Consider the following 26,758-nt stretch of genomic DNA (forward strand, 5'->3'; position numbering starts at 1 on the left):
TATATATATATTGCATTCCTTATGGGTGGTACTGAGTCTTTTCTGAACAACAACAAAAAAAGCATTTTAATTGGTCTGTTATAACAGAGTAGCTGAGATTAAGAAATTTATAAAGACATGCGATCCATTTGGGTCCTGATTTTGGAGTCGGGGATGTCTGGGAGGATGGCACACGTTTATATAGCTTCTTGTGATGGTCTCATGCTTTGCCAACTCATGCCAGAAGACAGAGCATGTGCAAGGAGAGAAAATGGATTAAATTCCCACTTTAGCTAGTGTATAACCTCTGATAAGACCATCACTACAGTCAGGAGAGCTCTTTCTTCATGACCCAAAATCCTCTCTCCAGGCCAACCTAGCAAAGAAATATTTTGTTTATTAAGTCTTATTATACGTCTTATTAATAAGTCTTGCAAGATTTATTTCCTATATTGGGAGGTTCATCAAGAAAGTCTCACTCCTTCTTTGAACTTCTCCCTTTACTATCAGCCTTGCTAAGCACCTTTCAGGGAAATCCATTTAGCTTAAACCAGCTTTGGCTGGGATTCTGTTTAGTTTTCTGAGATTAGCTTATATACAGACATAGAAAGGCTTTTAAAAGCCTTACGAACACTTCCAATCATTTCATGGATGGTGTGTAAGAAATAAAACCACCTGAAGCCTGACCACAAATAGTGGTCAAAAGGACTGTGAGGATAAGTGTTTGTAGGAAGTAAGCACATACTGCCATACTGAGATCTCTTTAAGCTCTATCTGGATGCTTAGTCAAAGAGTCAGTCTTGCAGAAAGAAAAAGCTATTAAGAATACAGTGTGGAACTTCTCAGTGGCCGAGATAACTGGAAGAGGATAGGAGTGTATATTCTCATTCTTTTTCCTTCCATCAAGGAAAAGGCTGGTGGTTGTTGGCAGCTCTTACAGATAAATAAGGAAATGTGAAAACATCTGGGCCTTTTAAAGATGAATGATATTTCTGTGCTCTTTCCTACTTTTCCCTGTAGAAAACCATAATGTGTTGAAGAATTGAATTTTCTCTTTTTATTTTCTATGTGCCAGAATTACTGGGGATAGTTTATACTTTAGTTCTTTCTTCCCTCCCTCTCTTTCTTCCTCCCTCCTTTCTCTCTATCTTTCTTTCTTTCCTTCTTTCCTTCCTTCTTTCTTTCTTTCTTCCTTCCTCCCTCCTTTCTCTTTCTTTCTTTCTTTCCTTTCTTTCTTTTCTTTTCTTTCTTTCTTTCTTTCTTTCTTTCTTTCTCTCTCTCTCACTCTCTCTTCCTTTCTTTCTTTCCATTCACAAGGGAAAACTGATTTTTTACTTGCTTGTAAACAAGGACAAGTCAGGGAAGGAAATGGCTGGATTTTGAAAGGGTTATTATTTCCCCCCAAGTCAAAATACATTCATTATTGAAAGTCAGCCAGAACTATGAATAGCCATTGTGGCTGTTTCCTTCTGTGCTGCATAACCTTCCAGAAGTGTCAGAGTAACTTATGTGGGCAGCATGTTCTGAGCGAACACCCACCGCCCTGGGAGCAAGCAACTCATGTCTGCTATTGGAGAGCCATTCAAGAATCATTTAAAGGCCCTGGACTGCTTGTTGGTTCATGAATTATCCCCAAACATATATCTGAATATATGTGGCTCTCATTTTATTCCTAAAAAGCTTCACCTCCACCTTGTCTAGCTCTCACCTTCCAAGTGTGCTCACTGGATGCGGATATGCCTGGGATGATCACTGTTGTAGGAGAGCTGCGAAAATGAAAGGTGAATTGGACAGGGAGCTGGAGGCAAACTCAATCTTTCCCATTCATCTTTACTAAAGCCACTGGCTCATGACTTGTAAACGGTGTTATTGACAAAGCAACTCTTGGGGAAAGAATTGCCCTACACGTGTGGAGACCTAAGTTCAATTCCCCAGAACCCTATATAAAGATGAGCACTATAGTGTGGGTCTGTAGTCCTACAGCCGTCTGAGAGGCAGAGATAGAATACCCTGGAAACTTACAGGTCAATTCTCCTGGCATGTGTCACATGTGTCCCAAAGTGGTAGCCGGGTACTGATACTGAAGGCTGCTCTCTGATCCCTATCTGTGAACCTTTGCACGTGCATACTCCCCTCACATATGAATATGCACACGCATTCATCACACACGCAGACACACACACAGAGGGGAGGATGTTAAAGAAATGTAATTTTCCAATTATCTGTGGGCTTTTTCCCTTTAGTTTGTTTTCTACATGAATCTCAAGTTTTATGTGTGTCTTTCATCTGATGAAAAGAATTGTTTTTCACTTGGATACTTTTAATAGTATTAGAAGCAAGGTTGATTAGAAGAAAAGGTATGCTCTTCGTTTTATCACAAAGCAAAGGTATTACAAATAGGTTTCAGACTTCAGTTATGTCAAAAACATGATTCTTCTACATTCTTTAAAGTGTGGCACAAGACCTTAATGTTCCCTTGACAGCCACAGGATTAAACTAACAAAATGTTTGACCTCTTGCTTCTGAGTTATCCTAAGAGATGGCTAGGCCTCTACTCTTCGCTTCACTTCTTAGTTTAACCGTTATGAAAACTGCCTGATGCATGATTTTTCTTAGAATTGTAAGGCTAGGTTACATCTGTGGTCAGTTATGTCTCTTTCTTTGTATTTTCTAGGTCAATACCTGCAGACATAGTAGCAGAAATGTCCTTGTTTACGAGAAGCGCTGCAATGCAGAACTGCCTTTCCAGATAGTATATTTTGTTGGATTTCACTAGCGCTCAAAAACTTATATCTGCATGGGCTTGGACCGGATTAAGAGACAGGATGTGAGAGTGGTCCATCCTTCCCCAGACCTGCTTTTCTCCCTTCAACCTCCACGCGGCCCTTCCCCGCGGGCCCCTTCCAATCGACCTCTCTGCTAACGCTGGAGTAAGATTGGGTCATCATAGGAAGTCTTTTTTAGAACACAGTATCAAGTCTAGCGCGACCGATTAAGTTACGAAATAGACAAAAGCAGTCTCGCGGGCGAAATTTAGTTTCACCGCTGAAAACTTCCCGCTCTGAGAAAAGAAAACAAGGATCAGTGTTCTGCTGCGTTTCAGTCCTTTGAATTGCTACCCAGGTAACCAGACGTCCGTCCGCAGCCCTTGCGCAAACCACCAGCTCCCGCGCCCCTCTCGGCTGCACCGAACCTGCGGAGACAAACAGCCGCCGACCCGGCGCCTTTAAGGCCCTAGAGAAAGAGTCGCCAGAGGCAGGAAATAAAAAGCCACGCCCAGGGGCGGGGCTATCTCCGGAGCAGGGGCGGGCGTGACGTGAGGTCACGCCGAACTCAGCTTCTGGTTGGCGAGAATTTAGAGAGGCAGGCTGGGCGCGGAGAAGGCGGGGTCTGGTTGCCGTGGTGACCGGCGGCCCTACGGTCGCCTGGTAACGGTGGGCGGCTGTGCGGGCCGTGTGGTACAAGGCGGCGGAGGCCGCGGAGATCCTGGCCAGAGCCCACGCCTGGCGCTGTGGGTCTGAGCTGCGATGGCTGCCGCGGCAGCCGTGATCCCGCCGTCGGGCTTGGAGGATGGGGTGTCCCGGGCGCGCGGGGAAGGCGCAGGGGAGGCGGTGGTGGAGCGAGGGCCAGGCGCGGCCTACCACATGTTCGTGGTCATGGAAGACCTGGTGGAGAAGCTGAAGCTGCTCCGCTATGAGGAGGAGCTCCTCCGAAAGAACAATCTGAAGCCCCCGTCCAGGTGCGTGCCTTGCCCCCGGCGCCCGGTGCTGGCTGGGCCCAGGGGATGCTCCTCCTCCGTGAGACGAAGACCCCGCGCGGGGATCCGCACATCCCTTCCTCTGTCTTCCTTGTCCAGGAAGGGGACTTCTGTTCCCAGGGAGGTGGAGTTTTCAGACTTGCTCATTTTGTGGAGAAAGTAAACAAGTTTTGTAATGGCTGGGAGGCCCTCGGAAGACAGTTTGCCCATTCTTTAAAAACATACACTCATCGTGCACCAAACACAGATCTTGTTTTAAATGTAATAAAAATGCCCGTAGTAGAAAGGATAGAGAAACTGATCTCTAGAGATGAGTGATCCTGTCGTTTAGATTTCTAGTTTTTGTCGTCCTTTGCTGGACTTTGTAAACTAACAACTGTGAATACTTAGGATGCTGCTGAGGAACACCTTTTCTGTAGCAAGCAAACTTGTGGGCTAATTGCTATGGTTCAAAAGACTGAATTCTTTAGCAGAAACAAGACTCTTAGAAACTGGAAAGCTGAGAAGGCAAGTGAAGTAAGTGTGGCAAAGACCCTCACTATAGGACCTAAAAAGTTCCGTACTTGCTGTGGTAGAGAAAGTTCGAAATATCCTGAAGGCAGTGCCGTTAGTCGCCTGGAGTGATAGACAGCACACTCTCATGTAAACGTGGTAGCTCAGAGATATGTTATTCGTTGCTTTTCCTTCCCTTTAATGCTTGTATTTGCTTTGTTCTGTATGAGGCAATTAAAAGGATATATCTAAAGTACATTCATTTTCTGTGTACAGGTGGGCTCAAATTATTTCTCTCGACAGTTCTGAGCTTTTGCCCTCTTCCAGACACTTGCATTGAAACATACTTGAGCTTTTATACAAACTCCCCCTAACAATTATGTCTGCAACATAACAGAATTATGTCCATACAGAGTTAGTCTGTGAAAGGGGAGAAGTTAGAGAAGAAAGTTCATCTTGATCCTGATCCACAATAGAAGTTTTAGACCATAATAATATAGATGGCCAACATTTTTGGTGTTGATAAAAATACGTCAAAAAATTTTCAAGTATATTTGTCAAACAAAGGAAGAATGGCCTTACATTCCTATTGATACCTTGTTGTAATGATGGATTTGTGTGGATATATTCTAGCCAGTGGTTCACAGTGTCACTATCTGACCAGCAAGTCAGCATCACCTGGGACGGTAGGAAGAAATTCCCCAGACCCTTTCCAGGTCTGCCTTTTCAGAAGAAGTTCTGGAGACAAACCATCTATTTTACCAACCCCTCTGGCTAATTCTGACGTGACTCATGCTTGAGAACCATCATCACAGGGTCACAGTATCTGTCAGTGTCCAATTCCTCTGTTGTTTGAGTGCCAGTTGATAGGAAAATAACAGTCACTGGTGGGTAGATTCTTTATAAGCTTATGCCTGAAAATTGTTCATGGCCCTTTAAATTTTCCTGGTTTTCTGTTTTCTTTTAGAACATTCATACTTTCTGGATGGAAAAAGTTTAGAAAATAGAAGTATAGATTACTGATTCTTATTTCATTCATTAAAATTGATATATATATATCAATTGTATATATATGTGTATATATATGTATATATATACATATATATGTATATGTATCAGTGTAATAGTGATAGCTACATAAAGAAAGCAAAGCAAATCTCTGATTCAGCTTTCCTGAGTGGTGCTCCTTATACCCTTTATGTCTCTCATGGCACTATATAAATCATATCCTCAGGGGAGCATATTTAGTACAATAAGGGAATTAGCAAAATCCAGCAATTGTGATGAAGGGGAAGTGGCAGACTTTTTTGGTCCTTTCCGCAACACTCTAGTTCGGGAACTTTTGAAATGTACCTGTGTTGGGTTCCATTCCCATAAGCCACATTATCCAGGAATGAGGGAAGCTCCTGGCTTGTACCATGTGGCATGACTTTAGGAGCTGGTTTGAATTTGCAGCTAAGATGGAAACAACTGTTTGACATAGCTGATATGTTACAAAGAGTGAAAACACGATAAATTTCTGGTCTCTTAAATTCCAAGAGTCTCACAATCCAGAATTGCCATTTGTGGGGGAAGTCACTTATGATCAGTTACTTATGTGATTTTGACCAAAGCTTCATGTATTTATTCTCCAAAATATACTGCCTTCCATTCCCTGGTTGAATGGTTTCTGATAAAATATTTTGTGTGCTGTAGTGATTGCCCCAGTGATAGTAGTTCAAAACTTTGTGAGTGCTATGAATCCCTAGAGAGTTCAAGAGTATTGACGAATGACGCTTGAGGGGCAAATTTAGCCATTTTGGACTTGTCTGTGCGAGTTCTTCCCAGCTGGTTTGTTTTGTCTGACCTATCCCATCCTCCCTTGCTTTGAGACAGACACTACTTTGCTCTGCCTACCAACCCTGGTGAGCAATTCTACATGTTCTGCACTCTTGCTGCGTGGCTGATCAACAAAACAGGACATCCCTTTGAGCAGCCTCAAGAATACGATGACCCCAATGCGACTATCTCCAACATACTCTCTGAGCTGCGCTCATTTGTAAGTCAGATACTTTCTGCTCCCTGTTCTTGAGCTGTGGATTTCAGTATTAGAAATTCAGTAACCGATGCTAGCCTTTTAGATGACTCCAGAATAGTAGACAGACAGACAGGTAGTAGTTGGCAGATGTTAGTGATATTAGTGAATTTATTTTAAAGTAAGACCTTCCCAGAATGGTTGATATTATAGATAACATGAATTCCATTTCTCAAAATGTTACCATAGACTCTCGTTAGCCCAGAGTAATAATACTTTTCTTAATTTTGCTAACTCTCAGAAGTTAACTCTTAGGAAAATGGATAATCCTTCCCCTCCAGGGATAATTAAGAGATCCAGAGATGAGCACTGTACTTTGAAAGGATCTTGGATTTGTTAGGATTTCTCAGTTGTGCTTTCGCTCCTGACATTTCTTGGGGAAGGGCAATAAGACATTTTTGACACAGATTTTTAATTTTTAATAAATGAATTTGTACCCTTGTTTAAAAATTATATTTTACCATGCCAGTACTTTTACTGATTTTTTTTCACTTAATGATGTGTTTTCCTGCTATGATGGAGCTGCCTTTATTATTTTTATATTAATTTTTATTTTTTAATATTAATCACAGGCTTATTTACTTTATATCCCAGCCATAGCCCCCATCCCTCACTCCCTCCCAACCCCACCCTCCCTCCCTCATCTCCTCCCTGTCCCTTTCTAAGTCCACTGCTAGAGGAGGTCCTCCTCCCCTTCTGTCTGACCCTAGCTTATCAGGTATCTTCAGGACTGGCTGCAATTTTTTTTTCAAGTACAGAAAGTTAGGTGTTTATATCCTGCATGTAGGCTACGGTATATTCTTTTAAACAGAGGCAAAAATTAAGATATTAAAAAATGACAAAGGAAAGGTTTGCTGGTATCTAGACTGAACACAATTATAAGCTCTCCCCTTCATCCGGCCTCTGGATTTTTCTGAGGTGTGATGGGGTGATAACAGAGCAGCAGTGTTCACCTTGCATGTACAGTTCTTTACAGTCAGCAATCTAGCCAGACATGGGAATCCTAGTTTCTGACAAAGCTGGGCATAAGGAGGTCGCAAGGTGGGATGGACCCGGGAGGACTGGGAAGCATGTGTGATGAGGGTATAATTGTCTTTTAATTTGGTGCTTTGAACATAAAATATCTGTATTTTCCTTTGTGTAAATGTATCAATGGATTGAAAAGACTTCAGGAATGAATGTCTCAGAAGCAAAGCAATTACCTGTATCTTAAATCTTCCGAAAAGTAGAAAAATTATACATGTGCTCAGTAGTTCTTTGCTGAAACAATCTTGACATCTGGAATATAACAAATAATGTCTTTATCTTTTCAGGGGAGGACTGCGGATTTTCCTCCTTCAAAATTAAAGTCTGGTTATGGAGAACATGTGTGCTATGTTCTTGATTGTTTAGCTGAGGAAGCATTAAAATATATTGGTTTCACTTGGAAAAGGTAACTATTATTGTTTCAGGCAATATTGATATATGTATTTAACATAGTTTTTTGTTTGTTTTTTTCTGAAGTGCAGAGCTATTTAATTAAAATGACAATGGTACTGAAGATTAAGTCTAGACAAAATAAGAATGCTTTCCAAATCTGTTCTGAAGTAATGCCATCCATTCTACTGCTTCTTCCCTGTTTGTAATTAAAGGTTTAGCTGTAAATGGATACAAACTTGCCAGTTTGGAAAAACTTTCTAAAATTCTCTTTGTGCCTGTATACATTTATATATACAGGTATATATTATTCAGTGTTAATATATTAATGCATACACAATTACATTTATGAAAAAATATCCTTCCTTTTAGTACTTCTAAAACTTCTGAAAAATGTGTGTCTTTGTATGTATGTATGTACATATGAATACATGTATATACATGGAACATTATGCAGACTAAGGAAGTCATATTTATATATTTAGTAATATTTATACAACTGTTGTATGTGCATATAGAGGTAACCAAAAGCTTCATATTTAAGTATTAATATAGTACTGAGTGTGGGATTTTTTTTCTCTTTCCTTAGTGGCAAAAATAACACTGTAGAAGCCTATTGACATCCTCTTGGACAGTGTTCCTAGCTTCTCTCTGACCTGAAACACATGATTGATTTTTTCTGGGATTAAGATAGTTTATTTACAGGTCTAGCTTTGTTGCTACAAATCTTGCCAATCATTCATCATGAGCATTTTATGGTAACTAGCAGAAAACTTGGTTTGTCATATATGTTCAGTAAATATTGATGAATAAATAAAATCAGAAAGCATTGGTTTACACTGTGTGATTAAAATATACACATTCCATCTTTTAAAAGTTGATAAGGTAGATTTTATTTATTATTAGATATGGCTTATTGATAGGCTAGAAGGTAGACAACACGATGCAAGTAAAATATGATTAGTGTTGCTGTTTAGATTTGAGCAAACTTCTGTAGCTAGAAGGAGGTATATATTATTTGGTGTTAATATATTAATACATAAACAATTACATTTATGAAAAAATATCCTTTTAGTACTTCTAAAGCTTCTGAAAAATGTGTTTCTTTGTATGTATGTATATATGTATGTATGTATGTATGAATGCATGTATATACACGGAACATTATGCAGACTGAACAAGCCATATTTATATATTTAGGAATTTTATACACATACATATGTAACAATAATGAAAGAAAGGGAGGCAATGAATTTGAAAGAGAACAAGGAGGTGGATATATGGAAAGGTTTGGAGGGAAGGGAGGGAGAAATGATATAATCTCAAAAAATTATTAAAACTTTCTTGATTTAGGCTGTTGTTGGATTGAAGCGTATTAAATAACATATACATTTACTCTCAAGCTAAAACATGGCAATTTCATTTGCTTCAACCTGAACATTTCCGTTCAGTACATTGTAAAGAATGAATCTGCAATCCTTAGTCTTTGTCTTGGCCTATGGCTTATAACTTGCATGATTAATAGAAAATGTGTATATATGGAAGAATAAAGGAGAACATTTGAAAATTAATAAACTTTGGAAACTATATCACTTGTATAATATATAAATTACTCTTTATTTATTTTTATTCTTAAATATTGCAAACTAGTCCTAGAAGATAATTCTCTAATTCTAACCAGTGAAAAATTGAGAAATTATCATACAAACTTGATTTGGTTCATAATACTTTTCTTCCTTATTTACATGTTAATCTGCATATTTTGTTAACATGTTTGAGATACATATTTTTTAGAATTAGTTGCCAGAATAATACAGATACATCTGACTATTTAATGTGGAAATAAGTAGATCTTAAAGGGAAAATGGTGTCCAATACTTAGTGTTGAACCACTAATTGGACCAATGAAATACGAATCAAGCTTCTTACCTATACAAAAAGAAACTGCAGAATTCAGAGATGTGAATTAAAAACTGAAGCTATAGACACACTAAGATCAGAGAGATGTAGGGAGGCAAGGCTGGAGGGGATGCTTTAAATGTATAATGTTAAATCTAAGGTCTGCACAGGAAAAAGTTGCCAAGTCTATCTAGTAAAGAGTTATAACAGTCCTGACCTTTGCGGATTCTAAGCAATGAAACTAGGGAACATGTTAGATTAGGTGAAGATTAATTTTTCTAATTTATAAAAGTTAAAGAGAAAAGAGAATAAATGTGTGTCTCACTAAAAATGAGTAATTAATTAAAATATATAAAAATGTTCAATAACTCTCATGCTAAAGAAATTCAGTTTAAAAACACAATGATATTTTTTCTTTGTTTTATTGGCACAGATTATTTTATGCATATTGGTGAACATATTGAAACAGAGATGCCATTCCTCACTATTCTTGGGAGTATAAATTAGGATAGCATTTTGGAAGCCAATTTTGGCAGTTCAGTGAAACAATAGCATGCACAAAGTTAACGATGTAGCCATTCCACATAGACTCATTTATTTTAAAAGGTCTGTCTAGTAGTATATATACAGACATGATCTTTGCTGTCTTATTAGCAAACAATAGAAATAGCCCCCATGTTTCAGTTTGATGGTAGTAGTGCTGCTGAATGGGATATGACGCATATTATGTATATTGTATAGTTTGTACTGTGTATGAACAAACATACTAGATAACAGTGTATACAGTAGCAGCCTATTTTTGCAAATGGTCTTTTAACATTTAGTCTTTGCGTTTTTTAACATTGAAAATTTTAGGAAGAAACAAAATATTGATTGGAGATTAACAAAAGGAACCCAGTTATACATGAAAGCATCTTTACCATTACTTATGAGATGTTTTTGTCTTACTAAAAAAATTTTAAGCCTTTAATAAATCTTGTTGTTGCAGGCCATCGTACCCAGTAGAAGAATTAGAAGAAGAGACTGTTCCAGAAGACGATGCAGAATTAACCCTGAGTAAAGTAGATGAAGACTTTGTGGTAAGTGCGCAGCTGAGCTGCCCTGCAGCCCTGCCTGTAGCTTTCTTTCCCCTTCTAAGTCCCTCACTTCAGTTTCTCAGTGTGTTTTATTTCTAAGTACAGTGCCATTGTCAGCTCTTTAGGCCTTTGCCTAAGCTAATGTTCATGGTCGTTAGTCAATTTTAGAAGATATTCTAAACCTGTGTGTGTGTGTGTGTGTGTGTATATATGTATATGTATATATATAAACTTGTTTATATATATGTATAAACTTGTTTATATATGTGTGTGTATATATATATATATCACTAGCAACATGAATGTTTTGTTAACAAGCATGCATAATCTTGAAAAGTCATAACTAACAAAGAATTTAGAGCAGAAAAATAACTCTCAGTTCATCTTTGGCTGGATGTGGTGGTGTACAGCTTTGATCCCAGATTTTAGGAGTCAGAGATTAGAGTCGGAGATTAGAGAGCGTCCCAGTGTTTTGACATTTAATTTCCTCTCTGTGGTTGAAGGCAAATGACCAGTTCTCTACAGCGGATCAGACTAGTAAGTCAGTAGAAACCACAGAACTTTTGTCCAAGTGATTCTTTCTTGGAGTTGGAAGTGAGTTGAGCTGAGTGCTTTAGAGTGTGTTTATGTAATCTGAGCTGTAAGCATGCACAGGGTGGAGGAAAACTCATGTAGTATTTTGCTGTCACAAACCCTTGAATATTTCACTTTTTTTAGTAAGTAGATAATCCATTCCATATTTCAACCTTAAGCAAGTATAAGCTATAAAGTTGGTAGTTGCTGAATTATCTTAATATTGCAGCTTAATAATCATTAAATAAATTGCAAACAGAATATTATATAGGTGATATGACTTATTTACAGACATTAGTGATATGAGAATGACAATCTGTGCTATATTTTACAAAATTAGCTGTCATCATGACCATCACTATGTAAAATATGTAAAAATATCAGTATATTAATATTTGTTATAAATGGATAGAATAATTATGGATGGCTCTGTTTAATATATCTCTGTATTTTCAAGCATTTTAAGGTATATTTTATTAGACATGTAAAGGATGCTTTTAACCATGTTAAAATACATGACCCTACATGACTTTGCTGTTTTTTAGGCCTCAAGGCTGACATGCAGTATAGCTAGGCTCGCCTAGAACAATCACTATATAGCCCAGGCTGGCCTCTGGTTCTCAACCTAGACCACAATAAGACGAGTCAACTTAAAACAAAGACTTTTTAACATAACATTTGAAAGGCAAGGCAGAAAGGCAGCCATCAATTTTGCATGTAACTATTCTGTTGTGTAGCAGGCAGTAGATAGCTCTGGTATGGCATGTTTCAAAGCCTGAAGGCAGGAAGGAGCCATGAGTAACCCAGGAACTTTGAGAAAATCAGAGCTTCTGGGATTGGGTGAGGTGTGGCTTCAGATAAACTGGAAAGAGAATTTAGGCATTTAAAGAGGTTTAGAATTCATTGTTCAATACACATTCTATTTGGGATCAGAAATAAAATCATATATTCTCAGTTTTCCCCCATTTACTTAGATATTTCCATTGTCTTTTTAATAACTGATAGTATATTAATACCTGGTCCTAGTCTACCAACATTTAACTTCAAAGATGTCACTCAAAAGTACTAGTATGTCAAAGGGAAGAAAACAAATCTACTCATCAGGAGGGAGTAAATAAGGACAGAAACTGTCTCACTTGCTCACTCTCTGGCCCCAGTGTACCATGCACTATTTAGCATATGTCAAGACTGTATTTGACCATAGACTGAGGATATTGTGTAAATTTTCAAAAATAGCTAATTTTTTCCTATGAATCTGTTAAAGTTCAAGGTGGAATTAATGGTTTATAAAATTAGGAAAATCAACTGGACAGCAATCTCTTTACACCCTTCTTCCAAACCAGGAGGCAAAGCCCAAATCGTGGGCCTTTCTCAAAGCAGGGGCCTCTGGAGCTCTTTGCTTGCTTTTTGTCAAGCCTCTTAATGTGTTCCTTTCCTTTCTTCCTCCTCCTATTACTATGAGATCCCTTCACTTCATTCTCCTGTCATTGTTGCTAAGGAAAGCTGGGTACCAACAAAGCCTTGTAAGGTACCCATTGATTCTGTTTCAGAGCTTTCAGGGTGGGTCAAGGATGGTGAAAATAATTTGTGACAAAATTCTGTTCTAATAGAAATGAGGGACCTCCAGCTAGAAAGTGCTAAATCAAAGCAAGTCACTAGTAATTAGTTTTTTAAATTGATAATTATGTAGTATTCTCACTTTTATGATTATATCTTTAGTAACAAGCAGGAAGGGAATTAAAGTGCAAATTAAGCAAGGAAATGGTAGGAAATTTTGCTTTCTGAATTACTGAGATAAATCATTGAAAATCCTAACTTATTTTAAAGCATTTTCTTCTGAGCTCATTTATGTTTCAATTTACTTTGAGTTTTCTTTGCATAATATTTACTAAGTTAAGTTCTTTTTCTATTTGTTAGTCTAGATTCTCTAAGAAGCAGGGCCAATTGGACACATGCAGATATACACACAGAAATGTATACACACACACACACACACACACACACACACACATCTTTAGAAAGTTTTGGGTTTTTTATTTGTTTTTTATTGTTTTATTTTGTTTTCCCTGGAGTGCTGGAAATTGGACTGAAACCAAAGCCACACACATACCATGTGCGTCTTCCCCCAAGCTGAGCTGCAGTGTCTTTTGACATAGGCTCTTTCTAAGTTTCTTAACCCAGAGTTAAGCTGACCTTGAACACATGTAGCCTAGGCAGACCTTACACTTTTGATATTACCAACTCAGCCTACTGATTAACTAGAATCACAGATCTGCACTATACGCTCAGCTGAGAGAAGTTTTTATATGGAACGGAGACAGCTTGGCTATGGGGGTGCTGAGAAGTCCCAGTGTCTGCTTTTGACAAGGTAGATCCTAAGATAATGGATGGTATAGTTTCAGTGTGTCTGTGCAGACTACAAGGAGAGCAATGCCTCAAGCTTCTGTCAGAATTTTACACCACAGGCAAGAGAAGACTGGTTAAAAGAAAGGCACAGGCAGTAAAATCTGTTGATGTGCTCATCCATCTCATCCATTTCAGACTTTTCAGATGGGATGAGACATACCCACCTTGAAAAATACAGTCCACTCTACTCAACTCTATTGATCCAAATATTTATCTCATCTAGAAATATCCCCAAAGATACATTATGAGTAATATTTAATAAATTATCTCAGTATCCCATACCAATCAAATTGACACAGAAGTAACCAGCATATCTCCATCCCTTGTCAGCCTGGTACCCTTTAAAATTGTATTTATCCTCCAAATAGAGTCAATGGCATGATCATAATTGTGCTTAACTATATGGTACATTATATTTTATGAAAAAGGATAAGAAAGTAAAGAAAAACATATTTGCAAACAAATATGGAAGAAATGTGCATGACAATGCAATCTGTATTTCTGTAAGTAGTTACATAGTTATAAACTACTATTTGTAACTACCCTCATTCACCACCTATTCTGTGTTCCCTTTGCCTTCAGCACCTTAGTTGACAGTGGTTTTTTACCTAGTGGGTGAGCCAGACTTTATTCCTAAAAGGTCTGGGACATCAGAAGTCTTGTCTGGATTAGGTCTTTGTAGTTTTCCATTGACCGTAATCACAGAGTGTGGTAGCGCTAAATTATACACTGCAGGATTGCCTGTATGCCAGACATACTCTGTCATACTCCTACTGTAACAGTAGCAGAAGCTCCCCTTGGTTCAGCCTCAGTCATTCCAGTCAGCACAGTGACCCTTCTCTTGCTGATTGATTCAGAAGTATGAGCAACCCAAAGTATCCAAATAGTGTTCTTAACATGCAGCTCAATAGAATCATCAATATGTCTCCTGGTGGAAGTGTTCTGTTTGGAAAGAAGACCTGTAGTCTAACAGAATAATAAAGTCTCAGGAACCGTAAGCAAAGATTTTGCTCGTGGCTAATTAGAAGCCATTGTGCCACTCACATTGGCACCCCTTACTTCCTAAGAGAAACATTACCACATGCTGGATGTTGGCTCATGCTAGTGTCACTATTAAAGCTCTGTCCTGTCAGTGTTCAACAGAGCACAAGTATCTGCTGATCACCTGCACAAACAGTACTGATGAGGCCAAGCTTAAAGTACTGTAACCTTGTTTTTTCTAACAGCACTGGGTCATTGGCATTTTAATGAATTACTGTAGTTGTTCTGGGTAAGTAGTACAGAGAATACACATAAGCCCCTTTTCAGAAGTATGAGTATTTATTTGAATTAATATATAAGCAAATCAGTTGTGTCTGTACTTCTGTGCTGCCATTATTCCCTACCTTAAGAAAAACAAATGTCACCCAAGTGTATAGAGTGTATCTATACTGTCTTGTGTATTGCCGAAACCTTTCCAAATCTCCAAGGCTTAGGGTATAGTTCTGAAGTGTTATCTTAGTGGAATAGATCTGAGATAGGTTCTTTAGAATTTTCATTCAAACAAGTTCCCAGGCAATACTAATGTTACTGGTCTCAGAATCACACTTTGAGATCATTGGCTCACATTTCTCAAGTCTGAAAGTAAGGGTTATTGTTGAATCTTCCACTTCAGCTTTGAACAGTCCTACTGTGGAAATGTGTACTGGCCAACACTACTATTTGCCTGGTTTGTTTGTGCTTTTTTGTTCGGAGGATCAAGTAGCTTGAGAACCAAGTTTTCTTGGCATTACTATGAGGTCCAGTGTCCAAGAGACTGAGATATTTTTTGTTAAATTACTTTTATCTATTATGTCACTTGTCACCACAATGACATTTGAAGAGAAGGAGAAGCTCATGGTGTTTTATATGCTAATAGACCCTTCTGCTTATTTCCTGTATATAGAGCAGATTGAATCTCAAAGGGTCACTTCCTACCCACACCCACACAACCAACTGCTCTCAGATGAGGGCCAGCTTGGAATCCCTCTGGGTTGTCCTTTTAAATGGATGTGAGGACTGTATAAGAAACATTATTATTATTATTCATTACCTTAACAAACTTGAGCACCCAGTGTGCTTTCCCCACAGTATGAAAAGCGCATCTTTAGTGCTGGAGAAATGGCTCAGTGGTTAAAAACCTGCTACTCTTCCCAAAGACCCAACATCCAACCTTCTGCTTCCTGTGATTCCTGGAACACTTGTAGCACACACAGACACAGATGTATATAGCAAACAAGTGAATAAACATTTATTTTCAAGTGCATCTACATATAGTTGGTCCCTGGAATAAATGAAATTACTTGTATCTTTTAGCCTTTTAAAAAAATTAGTCTTATGGCTCAGAATTTATAAACCTCCACTATTTCATATATGTCATTTGGGCCTATTTTTCTATTTTTATGTTTGTCAATGAACTGTAGCAATTACTCCTGCCCCTCCCTCTTTTTTCTTCCTTTCTTCAGTGTCTGCAGAAACAAGTTCTTTTAAATGGCACCATCAAAACTTCAAAGAACATATGAGCTGTTAATAATTGTGCGCCCTACTTTATGCATATTTATTAGGCTTTTAAATATGCTTTACTGAGTCAGTCATATTAAGTTTAGCATAGCTTAGTCTATTGTGTATTTTAAAATCTATATTTAAATGATAGTTTTTATAAATTTAAAATATTTTTATTTTTTAAAGGAAGAGGAGACAGATAATGAAGAAAACTTTATTGACCTCAACGTTTTAAAGGCCCAGACCTATCGCCTGGTAAGTGTCGTTGACTAAACAAGGAATCAGCAAGCAATCAGCATATGTGTACTGCTGGAAACCTAATGAGTAGAGGCCATTTACCAGACATTATTTTGTGTGCTCCTTGAAAAGTAGTTATGAAAATTGTTTTCCTATACATAAATGTTACAATTATAACAAACATTAAAATCCAGTAGAATGATTGAGGCTGCCTCCTGCCTGTAAAACCAACACACTGCCTCTAGGGCAAACTGAAAATGTATTTGCTGGGTGGCATTTTTAATTACGGAGAGCTATAAATTGTTCTGTTCCAAGTTATTACCCATTGAACTAGTCCAGGAGTGGATGATTTGTGTTTGTAGGAAAATACTTAAATTGTATTTCTATGAAGTAAAATAAATTCTATTACATTGTCAGGCATTGCTTTTAAGACATTTTTTTCTTTTTGTTTTGGTTACAAAATATTTAGTTTATAAGAAAATACTTATTGCCAATGAACTATTCCAAATGTACTTGTGGCATTTTTGCATTTCTATGTGTATATTATATTTCAATAAAGTATATACCTATGCACCTTCAAAAATGTATACATGCAATATATTCTTATTTGTCCTCTATTTTCATGTCTGAATCCTCAAAGAAAGTTTTTATTCCATATGAAAACTTTCATGGGCTACCTCAAGATGATCTCTTCATATATTATTTACTGTCTAAGTGCTGTTGATTTTTCAATAGTTATCACCGGTATGTGTGTATGTTTGGGTGTGTGTGTGTGTGTGTGTGTGTGTAGTGTATGCATGTGCATGTATGTGTGTCGCAACTTGAAAAAGAATATGAACTGCGCCAAGTGTATGGCTGAAGCTCAGTAGGATTACTAGGATTCTAGCCTTGGGAAATTTCCAAGCTCTTTGGGAAATGTTGACATGTTCATAAGATTTCTGGTGAAAAGGGTTAGTTGTAACATTATAAAAATAGCATCTATCACATAGATGCTGGCTAAATGCATTGTCTACATGCATTGTCTAAATGCATTAACTACATGCTGGCTAAATGCATTGTCAATCTTTTATATATTCCCCTCACATCTCTGATTTGTGAGTTCCCTCATGACAGGAATAATTGTCCTTTTTTATATTTCTTATGATATAAAATACAAAGTACTGAATAAATACTTCCTTAAGAAATGAATATACTGTAAACTTATTTTTAATTTTTTAAGTAAATATATAATTGTTACTTCCCTCCATCAACTTTTCTATTTCCAGCTCCTCCCATGCCTCTCTTCCCTAATTCCCTCTCAAATCCTTGACCCTTTTTTTATTTTCTTACTGTTTAACACACACACAAGCATAAATACAACCTTACTGAGTCCATTAAGTATTGCTTGTATATAAACTACTTCAGGTTTCCAGTATTAGCCTTGGTTTCTTTTCTGTTGTGTGGACCCTAAATCCAGTCTGAAAGCTGTTGGTTACTGTGAAGACATTAGTGCCACTACTGCATTTTTAGAGATATCTTGCCATGTTGGTCATTGTTATGGTTCACTGGCTTCACAGCTGGATAGAACTATTGGTTTCGTCCTTCCCTTGGCAGTATAACAAACATTCTTTTTTAAAATTTATTTATTTATTTATTACAATTTATTCACTTTGTATCCTAGCTATAGCACCCTCCCTCGTTTCCTCCCAGTCCCACCCACCCTTTCTCTCCTCCCCCTATGTCCTTTCCCTAATCCACTGATAGGGGAGGAGCTCTTCCCCTTCTATCTTTCCCTAGTCTATCAGGTTTCATCAGGGCTGGCTGCATCATCTTCCTCTGTGGCCTGGCAAGGCTGCTCTCCCAGGGGGAGGTGATCAAAGAGCATGCCACTGAGTTCATGTCAGAGACAGCCCCTCCCTCCCTCACTAGGGAACCCACTTGAAAACTGAGCAGCCTATGGGCTTCCTTTGAGTAGGGAGTATAGGTCCTCTCCATGCAAGGTCCTTGGTTGGAGTATTGGTCTCTGCAGGACCCCCTGGGCCCAGTTTTTTGTTTGTTTGTTTGTTTGTTTGTTTTTTTGTTTGTTTGTTTTGCTCTATTGGATCTTCTTGTGGAGTTCCTGTCCCCTCCAGGTCTTTCTAGCTCCCTCTTCTTTCATAAAGTTTCCTGCACTCGCCCAAAGTTTGGCTATGAGTTCAGTATCTCCTTCAATACTGTAATGAGTAGAGTCTTTCAGAAGTCCTCTGTGGAAGGCTCCTGTCCTGTTACTTGTCTTCTCTGATGTCTAACCTATTTGCCCTTCTGAGTGAGGTTCAGCCTCTTCCCTAGGGTCCTCCTGGTTGTTTAGCTTCTTTAGGACTATAGATTTTAGTATGTTTATCCTATATTATATGGCTAATATCTACTTATAAGTGAGTATATATGTGTGTCTTTCTGTTTCTAGGATACCTCATCAGGGTGATCTTTTCTAGTTCTTACCATTTGCCTGCAAACTTCATGATTTCCTTGTTTTTAATTGCTGAGTAATATTCCAATTTCTAAAAATACCATTGTGTAAAAATTGTGTACCACAATTTCTGCATCCATTCTTCAGTTGAGGGACATCTGGGTTTTTTTCTAGATTCTGGCTATTAGGAATAATACTGCTATGAAAATAGTTGAGCAAATGTCCTTGATGTATGGTGTAATGTCTTTCAGATATATGCTCAGGAGTGGTATAGCTGGATCTTGAGGTAGCACTATTCTTAATTTTCTGAGAAAGTACCAAATTGATTTCCAAGTGGTTGTACAAGTTATTTTTAAAATCATTTTTACTCTTTGAGGTTTTTATGTAGTTGTCTTAGTTTCATAAATATAAACACTGACAATTTCAAAGTACATACATTTTTAAAGTTAATAAATTATACTACCTGTTTTTTTTTTTTTTATACTACCTGTTTTAAATGTGTCTTCATAGTCCAAGTTTTCCCCCTTCCACCTCATAGCAGGTTTGACAAAGTTTAAATATGGTGTTGTTCTCACCTGGAGAAAGTATATTGTGGTACTTGTGTTCATTTGGTGTAATAATCTGGATGTTGAGAAGAACAAAAATAGCTTAATTTGCCTCTGCTACTAATATGTCACTGAAATTAGGGCATATGAAGAAGGGTTTTCCTCCTATGTGTGAGCTTATGAATTATTTAAATATTAGCTCATTTGGCAAAGATTATATAATATATATATCTGTTGAAATTAAAACTCTGTGACATTTTCATGGGAGGAAGAAGTCTGAACACCAGGTGTTTGTGGATGGTCAACCATGAAGTACTAATGAGACAGAAAACCCTTTCATATTTTGAGAAACCTGGCAGGCTTATCATATTGCCCACTAAAGCCATCTGCCTGGGACAGCTGTGACTGACTCCAGCTTCTAATGGCTCAGGCTGTTCTTTCCCCAAGACAGAATTGCTGTGTAGGTTAGTAATATAGATTTAAGATCTTATATTTAATGCAGCAGGTGGGCTCACAATACAACACTGAAAGACCCTTTCAGTAAGGTTGCTGGTCTACATACCATTGAGGAAACCAGTGCTCTAACCATGTATGTGACTGCAAGCCTGGGAGGGTGTGGGTGACAGCAAGCCATCTTTACTTGTGGCTTTAAAACCGGATGCTTCCAGTGTCATTCTGTGTCTCACCTTCTCTTTTTTGAGAGACCCAGTATTCTATTATAGTAATTACCGACCTGTTTATTGCCTGTCTCATCTCCAGAATGCACACTCCTCTACAGCAGGAGCTCATTACTGCCTTTTTCAAAACCTGTGCCTGGTGTGTGGAAGCTACTGAATAATCAATAATACTGAATGAACACATGCTGAGTATATAATATATATGGAATTTTGTAAGCAAGGTGTAATTTACTCTTCATAAAGAAAAGATCTTTTCAATAGTGGTTGTTGCTTTTGTGTACCATATATGAAATACAAGGAGAAAGGTGTGTGTGTGTGTGTGTGTGTGTGTGTGTGTTCCTTTCATTAAGTAAAATGAAAGCCTAGATCCTGAAAGTGTGCTAAGTAACACAATTTCAGGATTTGGAAAAATGTCACTGTTTTCCTGAGTCTTGATAAGATGAAACAAAAAGAAAGGCCAATGAGAATGATATGTCATGAGTCTTGTTCTCAAGAAGCAGTCAACGAAGACAGAGCTTATAGTCATAGGAAGATGCTCATTTGATTAGAATGATGGTGATGAAAGGAGGGGCAGAAAGAAGAAAAGGGCAGAGAAAGGAGTCTCATTGTGATTCCTGGTAGGCAACCTGGGGATGAGCTCTGGAAGCTTTCCACCTGGAGGCATGCTGCCCTGGAAGGCCTCGCTCCAGGGTGCAACAGCCTGAGGAGCAGACAGCAGGAAGCCATCTGCTGCTCAAGTTTCCCTGCAGCTTGGTAAGCCCTTCCCTGAGAGAGAACCTGGAGACCCATCTTTAATACTGAAATATATTGAAGCCTGCACCTACTATCTAGAAGAATATGTATGGAATTACTATCCTCCTCTGGGTGTACCTTTTAAAAGGACTGCCTAAGCAAATCACAGCACAGCAGGTAGCTCTCTCAAGTACTGAAGAGACTGAAGGCTCTTCCTCTGTGTGGTTGATGCTGACAGGAAGCTGATTTGTTTTGGGAGGAGGAGTGCTGCTCAGAGCGTCCGTTTACATTCAGATTTAGAACAATGTCTTAAAGGCCATTCTTATTCTCTGAGTTTTCTGTAAAACTTCCTTACTCCTGATTATGAACTTGCCAAGCAAACTTCTCAGGAAACAGCCACCATCAATGAGGAGTATATGATTTTCCACACTTTCATCTGGAGGTTAATTATCTGAATTTTGAGATAGCCTTTCTTAGAAGGAGAACCTTATGAATTGGTATTTGGCTTTGAGGCTGGACCACAGGTTTGCACATTCTCTAAGGTCACAGTGTTCTTGAGACTGACTTAGCTAAACCCTCCCGAGTCAGGACAGCAGTGCTGTGTTGTCGTTCTAAGGGCTGGGCAGGACCTGTTGAAGGAGAAGGACCTACGGTAGATGAGAGCAGAGGGAGGGCAGGTTCTGGTGGCAAGGTGTCGGTGAGGTTTGCCACTCATTGTATTTCCATGTCACATTTGTCACTGGGGAAAGCTGCCAGCACATTTGTGGTGTCTGTGCTGGCACTCCCATTGTGAAGCCTCAGGATCACAGTCACAGTGTTCTGTCTGTATAATGCAGATGTGGCACTCCCCAACCCCAGTGAAAAAGAGATGAGCGGGAGCAATGCGTGTTCTGCTGAATTCTATTTTTAAATGCCCATCACTTCATTTCAAAACATTTTTTTTCAAACATGCCATAGATACTATTCTTCCTTGAGCTGCTAAATTTGGGGTTTTAGAAACCCAAGCCCGAGTTATGCAGCATAAAATCAAGTCTCTCAAAAGCCTTAAACACAATTGGTTTTTAATTACTTAGAAAAAAAAGACAGAAAAAGAAAGAAACCTCATTGTACCAAGAATAAGAGACTTTTTAGCTTAAAAAGCAAAAGCTGAAAGGAAGTAAACCTAAGGCCTCAGAATGGGAACTGTACTTCAGCTTTAGACTATCATCCAGGCAGGTCAGGTCTGCTGTATTGTAACCAAAGCAGAGCTAAGGATGGATTTGCCTACTGAATGCCATAAGTAATTTGAATTTTCTTTATTTTACTTCCAGTCATACCTTCCTTCTCAACAAGATGTTCCTTCTGAGTAGCATGGGGTGGGGGAGAGCTCTGTTGTAAAACATGAGTACTGGGATTGGGGGAACCCTGCTTTACAACACAGCTTATCTCCTAGCCTACCTTAAATTCTGATTCCAGCATGAAGGAGCCATTTCTCTCCTTTCCTAGACCATTGGTTTGAGTGGTAGGGCTGGCTGTGTTGTGAGAGAAGTCTGTGGCTGGCATTTTGCCAGAGAAAGTATTAAATGCCTCACATTTGACTGCGATGGGACTTTATGGCTAAGTAAATGCTTTTATTGCTCTGGCAGCTTACCTGTACCACCCCATCAGTTTTGCATCCACAGGAGAATAGGGAAGTGGGCTAGAGAAGGAAAATCAGCTTCCCTCTCTCAGAGAAGGCTCAAATGGCAGTTCTTGCTGGGTGTAAAAGACAATTCACTTGATCTTTAGTTAGCTTTTGAATCCACACTTGAACAGACATCCTTATTTCCCTCTGGGTCCTTGCAGACTTAGCAAGAATAGGGAAGAAGGACTTTTCAAGGTCCCTGCTTAACTCTGCATCCAGGCCTTAAAGGTAGATGCAATGACCGAAATAGCCTTTGATGAAAGTCCTGACTGTGTATGGTCTAGCCGCACAACCCCAGCAAGTTAATTAACCTCTCCATGACGCTGCTTTCTTATCTATAATGGGGGACACAGTTCCTCCCAGGCTTCTTTTGAGATTAATATAACCTAACTGTGGACAGTCGGCACCTGGCATAGTGCTGGCATAGACCTGTGATGGCTGTGTTTCTTATTTTCTAGAGATGGTCACCTTTCCTAAAGTCCCTAAAGGCTGGAATCAGTTACCACATTTGTGTGCACAGTGGAAAAACTAAAGCGGTGTTACTCCCTTGATACAAACAGCTCCATCGATTGCTGTCATCTTTAATAAGAAGCATACATATGGGACAAGTTTTCAGTTATCTTGCATTTCCATGTAAACTAGGAAGCCCTGGTGATGTCATAGCTTTACTCTCAAAATCTGTCACATGGATGATCATGGGTGGTCACTAGACTGCATTTTCTGTCATAAGTTCTCTCCTGCAGAAACAACACATGAGAATTTAATAAAAAAAAAATGTGTTTGTTTTTCAGGTATCATTTGCAAACTGTCCTTATATAAATGAGCAGGTTATGTTGCCTGAATGGACGCTAGGAGTAAATAGTTATTGTATCATTGAGTGTAGTAAATGGACACCCATGAGATGAATGTGCTTTTAGTCCTCTTCCCACTGCCTCAGCCCTTCTTCATGACTCCCTCCTAGAAAACATTGGTGTACTGACTATCTGACTGATTCATTTTCACACGAGACATCTATGTATGTCATGTGGATGCTGCCTCTGAAGTGTGTCTCATTTTCATCCTTTCAGCTGGATTTCAAGGCCGTGTTCTCTATACCTTTCGGAACCTTAAAACATACTTTAATGGTCTTCTATACTTAGCCTCAGTCCTATCCCTGCCTTTTTCCAAAATATTGTCACCCTGCTCCTACATTTGAATATCAGTGCGTGGCTTTTGTATGATTATTCTGGTTTCAATAACCTTTGAGGCTTTTTAAAAACTCTGCCTACAAGTTCATGTACATAGATTGGGAAACAATAAAGTTTTGATCAGGCTTTGATCTGCAGTTTAGCAGCTGTTCGTGTATCTAACCTGTGTGTGTGTGTGTGTGTGTGTGTGTGTGTGTGTATGTGTGAGTGTGTGTGTGTGTGTGTGTGAGAGAGAGAGAGAGAGAGACAGAGAGAGAGCATGTATGTGTGGAAGCATGTGTTTGCCCATGTCTGTGGAGGATAAAATAAGCTGGCATTCTTCACATGCTCTCCACCTTCTTTTTGAGATAAGGTCTGCTATTATTTACTCACAGGTAAACTAGGTGGGCTGGGCAGTGAGTGAGGTCATCTATCTCTGACTCCTCAGTGCCTCGAGAGCAAAGCACGTGTCACCATGCCTGGCCTTTGTTATCAGGCTACTGGGGACTTAAACTTATGCAAGCTCTTTACAGACTGAACCAGCATCGCTGCCCTTGCATGGCTCCCTCCTGCTTTAGTCTTTTATATAAAGTCATTCTTTCTACCTGATGAGATTCAGCTCAGATTCTCCCTGTTCAGTGACACTTCTCATATCCCTCCACCCCAATCAGCCCTGTGGCCCACAAATCTACAACACACAGATCTTTATGACACAGAACTAGAACACTTCTGCAGGAAGGCTTCATTTTAGTCCTTGTTCCCTGGACTGGAACAGTATGTGGCAGTAGGAGGCACCAAGTAAATATTTATCTGTGCTTGTAGTTCTGCCTCTTCCCGGACCAAAGGACAAAGCTCACATTTTGTGACCTAGATTTTCAGTGTTCTCCTCTCTAAGCCCCTGATCACTCTTCTCATTGTGATTTTTTTACAAGCCGTGTTCATTCCTATTTCAGTATTCTGGCTTATGCTATTTTCGTCATTGTAAACACCTGACTTTCTCTCTCTGCTGCTCTACATCTTCAGAAGGATAAATTTAAATCTCACTATTGCCATAAAACACGCTTCGTTTCTCATTTAAGCACTAAAATATACCCCAACTATATTTCATTTTATTTTAAAAGTTAGTTAACTTATGTTTTACCCCTGGCCCCACACAGGCACCTTCATAAACACATACACAGAAAAAGAGAGAGAGAGGGAGAAGAGCAGAGAGAGAGAGCATTAATAAGAGAGTATTAATATAGTCATACACATTTAAAAGCTGAGGAAAGACTTGCCTTACCTTGAATTAAAAGAAATTGTGTGTGGCAGAGTGGTGTCTCTGTGTGGAGTGTGTGTGAACAAGGTTAGTTAGGTACATAATCAGTTTCCAAAACTGCAAATTGAAGCCTGACCAAAATTTTATAGTTGCCACAGTCTACACACATGTATGTGTGGGCAGAAAAAAAAGCCTCAAAAATGGGAATGTTTCCTGTAAATTAAAGCACAAAATAGCACAGTGGGGGAAATATGAAAGTATCTCTCAGTAACAGCATCTAGATATAAACATTATACCCTTTATTCTTTCAAGCGTATACAAGGTCCTGCTATTTTGGAATCTGGAGAGAAGGGTACATAGAATTGTTTGTGCTTTTTATGTAAGTTGAGGTAGATATGGCTGGCTTAGAAATAGAACAATAGGCTAGTTTGGGATCCATGAAATAATCCAAATGTGGGGATATTAACTTACGAAACAATGTCAGTCAGTGACAAATGTCAGTCGGTTGGATTTTTTGGTTAAGTGGTGGTGACATAACGTGCGATGAAGGTGGAGAAAAGGTAGACTCTTCCCTCATGTATTATACCTATGTAAACTCCATGTGGATCAATAGGTGGAAGAAAAAGAACAAAAGTAACAAATAGAAACATGAATGACAAGCGTTAACCTCATGGCTAATATCAAAGCATAAAATATCGAAGCATAAAATAAAATACTAAGAAATTTAAATGCATAAAATGACAACTTCATATTAAGGAGCATTGGGAAGGGGTCAGCAGAAAGTTAAAACTCAAGTGATAAGAGGAGGGATTTGAGGTCTGCTATTTTATCGTGTACAATGTACTTTCATGACTCTCAAGATGGCTCTGTTCCCTCTATGGAATCTCAGTATTGTTTAACTTTTTTTTTATTTTGGACAAAGACTCATAGACCAGGCTGGCCTAGAGCTTGTTCTGTAGCACTAGCTGTCCTCAGACTCAGAATTTTGTTTTGTTTGCCAACCTGAATTTTGGGATTGTAGACATGTGTGCCACAGCTGGCTAGGGCTATTTAATCTTGGCAGTTAACTCCACTTGGAGTTTATCTTGGTGGGTGTATGAATGGAACTCTTCAGTTGAGCTTAAGTTTATCCATAAGGTTGTTATGTGTTTATGAGTATGTTTATATTATATTATATATATTTTTTATTTATTTATATTTGGAGAACACACACACATGTGTATGTATGTTTACACACACACACACACACACATATAGTCTCTCCTTAGATATTTAACCATCTTGTGGTATATTACCTGGGAAAGAGACTACTTACTAGCACAAGGCTCGGTGGAGACAATTAACACTGTTTGATCTCTGAACTGACTTTGATCTTGCCCCTCACTATATGTACCCATGGTTACTTTACGGATGGTTTGGACTGTTATCTTCAATTCCACCATTCATAGTGAGGATCGCTTCTCACTTCATTAGTCCTCCTTTTACCTGAGACCAAATTTCACTCCTGTTAGCTGACCTCAAATGCTTCCGAAAAAGCTGTAAACCCCTTACAGGAAGGGATTAAAGTCTTTTATCTTTCCAAACCACGCATAGTATCTGGATTATTGCCTTGAATATTCTAAGAATTTAACGAACTATTGGTTAAGCTAATTAATTATAAGGAAAACTACTAGGTAGCCTATGTCTCCAGAGCTTTTAATTGCCTCTTCCACAGCAGCAACTGGAAAATGAAGTTCCTTGAGAGTCAAGCTTGATCATAATTAATATTGCTTCAGAGAAGGATGCAACATTCTGATCAGATCAAAACAGCAACGCTGTCTTTTACTAGCAGCCACGCCTGAAATACCATTTGCTAAATGAAAA

At 38.7% G+C, this 26,758-nt stretch overlaps 1 protein-coding gene across 1 annotated transcript in view; it reads left to right on the forward strand.

The window, feature by feature from the left end:
• Positions 1 to 3,375: 3,375 nt before the first annotated feature.
• The window catches only part of Ift57 (intraflagellar transport 57), a 57,452-nt gene continuing 34,069 nt past the window's right edge, over positions 3,376 to 26,758 (forward strand). The window contains exons 1-5 of the mRNA XM_021661346.2: positions 3,376 to 3,718; positions 6,104 to 6,266; positions 7,616 to 7,734; positions 10,606 to 10,696; positions 16,379 to 16,447. Of these exons, the coding sequence (XP_021517021.1) occupies positions 3,507 to 3,718; positions 6,104 to 6,266; positions 7,616 to 7,734; positions 10,606 to 10,696; positions 16,379 to 16,447 (654 nt within the window). The 5' untranslated portion in view covers positions 3,376 to 3,506. The remainder of the gene's footprint in view (positions 3,719 to 6,103; positions 6,267 to 7,615; positions 7,735 to 10,605; positions 10,697 to 16,378; positions 16,448 to 26,758) is intronic.

Source organism: Meriones unguiculatus, chromosome 17, assembly GCF_030254825.1.
Source record: "Meriones unguiculatus strain TT.TT164.6M chromosome 17, Bangor_MerUng_6.1, whole genome shotgun sequence".
NCBI classification, from domain to species: Eukaryota; Metazoa; Chordata; class Mammalia; order Rodentia; family Muridae; genus Meriones; species Meriones unguiculatus.